Source organism: Salvelinus sp. IW2-2015, unplaced genomic scaffold (genome assembly GCF_002910315.2).
Source record: "Salvelinus sp. IW2-2015 unplaced genomic scaffold, ASM291031v2 Un_scaffold4163, whole genome shotgun sequence".
Classification (NCBI taxonomy): domain Eukaryota; kingdom Metazoa; phylum Chordata; class Actinopteri; order Salmoniformes; family Salmonidae; genus Salvelinus; species Salvelinus sp. IW2-2015.
In genome coordinates, this window is record NW_019945434.1 from 37,819 (window position 1) to 43,582 (window position 5,764).

At 44.8% G+C, this 5,764-nt stretch overlaps 1 protein-coding gene across 1 annotated transcript in view; it reads right to left on the bottom strand.

The window, feature by feature from the left end:
• Positions 1-5,242, bottom strand: part of LOC112076961 (WD repeat and FYVE domain-containing protein 3-like) — a 16,555-nt gene extending 11,313 nt beyond the window's left edge. Inside the window, exons 1-2 of the mRNA XM_024143585.2 lie at positions 5,161-5,242; positions 157-236 (exon numbers count right to left, since the gene is read on the bottom strand). Coding sequence (XP_023999353.2) covers positions 157-160 — 4 coding nt within the window. The 5' untranslated portion in view covers positions 161-236; positions 5,161-5,242. The remainder of the gene's footprint in view (positions 1-156; positions 237-5,160) is intronic.
• Positions 5,243-5,764: the final 522 nt, after the last annotated feature.

Here is a 5,764-nt window from a genome sequence, read left to right on the forward strand (position 1 = left end):
GTTATATTACATTCTATATCCTGCACAGTAAACAGTTATATTACATTCTATATCCTGCACAGTAAACAGTTATATTATATTGGGTTTTTAAAACTTGTATCTATACATTGACTCACCTACACAAAATCCAACACCCACACACATCACTCTACTCACCCATCACGGTGCCGATCTTGTTGGTGAGGACAGAGTCCGTGTGGTCCAGCCATTCGCCTCCGGTCAGTCCCTCTTTGAACCTGGACAGGTCAAATACATGTAAAATCATGATATGGAGGATCAGGGGAATTCCTGACAATGTGAACTGTAATGTTTTTGACAGATCATATACGTGACAATCATTGTTAATATTCAATCTATATACAGTACCAGTCAAAAGTTTGGACACACCTACTCATTCAAGGGTTTTTCTTATWTTTTTAAACTATTTTCTACATTGTAGAATAATAGTGAAGACATCATCACTAAGCTAAGGACCCTCTTCAACTGGATCCTGGACTTCCTGACGGGCCGCCCCCAGGTGGTAAGGGTAGGTAACAACACATCTGCCACGCTGATCCTCAACACGGGGGCCCCTCAGGGGTGCGTGCTCAGTCCCCTCCTGTACTGCCTGTTCACCCATGACTGTATGGCCAAGCACAACCTCCAACAACATCATTAAGTTTGCCGACGACACAACAGTGGTAGGCCTGATCACCGACAACGATGAGACAACCTATAGGGAGGAGGTCAGAGACCTGGCAGTGTGGTGCCAGGAAAAGAACCTCTCCCTCAACGTGATCAAGACAAACACGATGATTGTGGACTACAGAAAAAGGAGGACRGAGCACGCCCCCCATTCTCATCGACGGGGCCGTAGTGGAGCAGGTTGAAAGCTTCAAGTTCCTTGGTGTTCACATCAACAACAAACGTGAATGGTCCAAACACACCAAGACAGTCGTGAAGAGGGCACGACAAAACCTATTCCCCCTCAGGAGATTGAAAATATTTGGCATGGGTCCTAAGATCCTCAAAAAGTTCTACAGCTGCACCATCGAGAGCATCCTGACTAGTAGCATCACTGCCTGGTATGGCAACTGCTCGGGATCCGACCGCAAGGCACTACAGAGGGTAGTGCGTACGGCCTAGTACATCACTGGGGCCAAGCTTCCTGCCATCCAGGACCACTATACCAGGAGGTGTCAGAGGAAGGCCCTAAATATTGCCAAGGACTCCAGCCACCCTAGTCATAGACTGTTCTCTCTGCTACCGCACGGCAAGCGGTACCAGAGCGCCAAGTCTAGGTCAAAAAGGCTTCTTAACAGATTCTACCCCCAATCCATAAGACTCCTGAACAGCTAATCAAATGGCTTCCCAAACTATTTGGAATGTACCTACCCCACCCCCCATTTTCTCCCTGCTACTACTCTGTTTATTATCTATGCATAGTCACTTTACCTCTACCTACATGTACATATTACCTCAATTACCTTGACTAACCGGTGCCCCCGCACATTGACTCTGTACCTGTACCCCCTGTATATAGCCTCGCTACTGTTATTTTATTGTTGCACCTTAATTATTTGTTATATTTCTATGTATTTTTTTGTTTTCTTAAAACTGCATTGTTGGTTAAGGGCTTGTAAGTAAGGTCTACTACACCTGTTGTATTCGGCACATGTGKCAAATAAAATTWGATTTTTTAAATTTTATTTGAAACTATGAAATAACACATATGGAATCATGTCGTAACCAAAAAGGTGTTAAACAAATCAAACTATATTTCAGATTCTTCAAAGCAGCCACCCTTTGCGTTGATGATAACTTTGCACACTCTTGGCATTTTATCAGTGTGTTGGGACATTTTCCTGTTGAGAAACAAAGGATAGTCCGTCGACAACGGGATGGGCATGGCGTATCGCTGCACCATTGCTGGTTAAGTGTGCCTTGAATTTCGAAATAAATCAACTGAGAGTGCCACAGAAAGCACCCCACAACCTCCTCCTCCATTGCTTCACGGAACCACACGATGCAGAGAATCATCCATTCCATCCTAGCTCTGCGATCGCACAAAGACACGGAGGTCGGAACCAAAAATTCTCACGAGTGTAGCCATCCAGATCAAAGACAGATTCCACCGTCTAATGTCCATGCTCGTGTCTTTGCCCAAGCAAGTCATCTCCTTAATTGGTGTCCTTAAGTGTGGATTCAATTGGACGCATGAAGGCCTGATGTGACCGTACAGTCTCGGTGTGCGTTTGAGACGTATGTTGATGTTGAGATTGTGATGTGTCCTTTACTTGAAACTCTGTGAAGCATTATTTGCGGCTTCAATTTTCGTGTGTGATTCGTTGTGTAACTCTAATGGAACTGTACCCGTGCTCAGAAGGGTAACTCTGGGTGCTCCTCTGGCAGTCCTCAAGAGCCAGTTTTCATATAGCTGTGATGGTTTTTGCGACTGCACTTGAAGAAACTTTCAAAGGTCTTTCAAAACATTCTCCGGATTGACTGACCGTTGCATGTCTTTAAAGAATTGATGGACTGTTTGTTTCTCTTTGGGATTATGCGTGCTTCGCGCTAGTAGAATGACGTGCGTGTTTACGCAAATAGGGCCTATTCTGTATACCAACCCTATCTTCTCTTCTCCCAAATACAGTCAGCTGATGTTTCTGAAAGAGCTGCAAAAAATCTGCGACCCTTACAAATCAGCCGGGCTATGATAATCTGACCCCTTCTTTCTAAAACTATCTGCTGATAATTGTTGCCACCCCTATTACTAGCCTTTTCAACCTCTCTTTCGTGTCGTCTGAGATTCCCAAAGATTGGAAAGCAGCTGCCGTTATCCCCTCTTCAAAGGGGGGGACACTCTTGACCCTAACAGCTACCAGACCTATATCTATCCTACCTGGCCTTTCTAAGGTCTTCGAAGCCAAAGTCAACCAAACAGATTCAAAACCATTTCGAATCCCCACCATAAACCTTCTCCGCTGATGCAAATCTGGTTTCAGACGGTCAATGGGTGCACCTCAGCCACGCTCAAGGTCATAAACGATATCTTACACCGCCATCGATAGCGAAAACAGTACTGTGCAGCCCGTATTCATTTGCACCTGGGACAAGGCTTTTGACTCTGGCAATCACCACATTCCTCATCGGCAGGACTCGACAGCCTTGGTTTCTCTAATGATTGCTCGCCTGGTTCAACCAACTACTTCTTCTGATCGAGTTTTCAGGTGTCCAAAATCGGGGAGGGTCTGTTGTTCCGGGCCTCTGGCAGTCTCCTTATGGGCGGTGCCACAGGCTTTCAATTCTTGGACCGACTGCTCTTCTCTGTATACATCAATGATGTCGCTCTTGCTCCTGCGTGATTCTTCTGATCCACCTCTACGCAGACCGAACACTATTCTGTATATACTTCTTGGCCCTTCTTTTGACACTGTGTTAAACAACCCTCCAAGAGCGATAAGCTTCATGCCGTACAACTCTCCTTCCGTGGCCTCCAATTGCTCTTAAATACAAGTAAAACTAAAATCATGCTCTCAACCGATCGCATGGCCGCACCTGCCCGCCTGTCCCAACATCACTACTCTGGACGGCTCTACTTAGAATATGTGGACAACTACAAAATACCTAGGTGTCTTGGTTAGACTGTTAAACTCTCCCTTCCAGAACTCCATTCAAACATCTCCCAAGTCCAAAGTTAAATCAGAATTGGCTTCCTATTCCGCCCAACAAAAGCATCTTCACTCATGCTGCCCCAACATGACCCTTGTCAAAAACTGACCATCCTACCAATCCGCGACTTCGGTGATGTCATTTACAAAAATAGCCTCCAAAACCCTACTCAATAAATTGGAATGCAGTCTATCACAGTGCCATCCGTGTTGTCACCAAAGCCCCATATACTACCCACCACTGCGACCTTGTACACTCTCGTTGGCTGGCCCCTCGCTTCAACTCGTCGCCAAAACCCCACTGGCTCCAGGTCAAATCTACCAAGACCCTGTGCTAGTAAAGTCCCCCCTTATCTCAGCCTCGCTGGGTCACCATAGCAGCACCTACCTGCTAGCACCGCGCTCCCCAGCAGGTATATCTCTCTGGTCACCCCAAAACCAATTCTTCCTTGGGCCGCCTCTCCTTTTCCAGTTCTCTGCTGCCCAATGACTGGAACGAACTACAAAAATCTCTGAAAACTGGAAACACTTATCTCCCTCACTAGCTTTAAGCACCAGCTGTCAGAGCAGCTCACAGATTACTGCACACTGTACATAGCCCATTCTATAATTTAGCCCCAAAACAACTACCTTTTACCTACTTATTTTATTTATTTATTTTGCTCCTTTCAACCCCATTGTATTTCTCTCTCTACTATTAACACTTTTCTTCCACTGAAACCAACCATTCCAGTGGTTTTTTTATTTTTTATTTTTTTTACTTGCCTATATTGTATTACTTCGCCACCATGGCCGTTTTATATTTATTTATTTATTTAATATATATATTTTATATATTTTTTATATATTTATATATATATTTTGTTTGCCTCACCGCCTTATCTCACCTCACTTGCTCACATTGCTATATAGACTTATTTTTCACTGTATTATTGACTGTATGTTTGTTTTACTCCATGTGTAACTAGGTGTTGTTGGTATGTGTCGAACTGCCTTTGCTTTATCTTGGCCAGTCGCAATTGTAAATGAGAAGTGTTTCTCATTGCCCTACCTGGTGAATAAAGGCTAAAATAAAAAAAATAAAAAAATATCTTGTCACAATACAACTGATTGGCTCAAGCCGCATTAAGAAGGAAAAAGGAAATTCCACCAAATTAACTTTTAACAAGGCCACCACCTGTTAATTTAAATGCATTCCAGGTGACTACCCTCATTGAAGCTGGTTGAGGGAATTGCCAAGAGCTATGCAAAGCTGTCATCAAGCAAAGGGTGGCTAATTTTGAAGAATCTAAAACTCTAAAATATATTGTTCATTTGGTTAACACTTTTTTGGTTACTACATAACTCCATGATGTGTTATTTCCATAGTTTGATGTCCCTCACTATTATTCTACATGTAGAAAATAGTTGGAAAGAATATAGAAAAACCCCTTGAATGAGTTAGATGTGTCCAAACTTTTGACTTGGGTACTGTTTATATATATATTTTTTTTTTAAAAGGATCAAAGACCTGGTCAGTATGGGCTGGTTACCTGGAGCAAACACCAGATCCACCAGAGCTGCTGTCACACTGCTGGAGTGGAGGTGTCTCCTCCGTGAACATAACAACAGTCAAATCCAGGGTACGCACCAACGTTCCTCACATGCCCTGTAGGGGGGACAGAGAGCAGTCAGGCTACACACAACACAGTCAAAGCCAGGGTACGCACCAAACTCCTCACATTGCCCTGTAGGGGGAATGAGGAAGCAGTCAGGCCTACACACAACACAGTCAAAGCCAGGCGTACGCACCAACTCCTCCACCATGCCCTGTAGGGGGGACAGAGAGCAGTCAGGCTACACACAACACAGTCAAAGCCAGGGTACGCATCAACTCCTTCACATGCCTGTTAGGGGGGGACAGAGAGCAGTCAGGCCTACACACAACCACAGTCAAAGCCCAGGGTACGCATCAACTCCTCACATGGCCCTGTAGGGGGGGGACAGAGAAGTAGTCAGGCTACACCACAACACAGTCAAATCCCAGGGTACGCACCCAACTCCTACACATTGCCCTGTAGGGGGGTTACAGAGAGGTGAGTCAAGGCTACCACACAACCAGTCCCAAAGCCCAG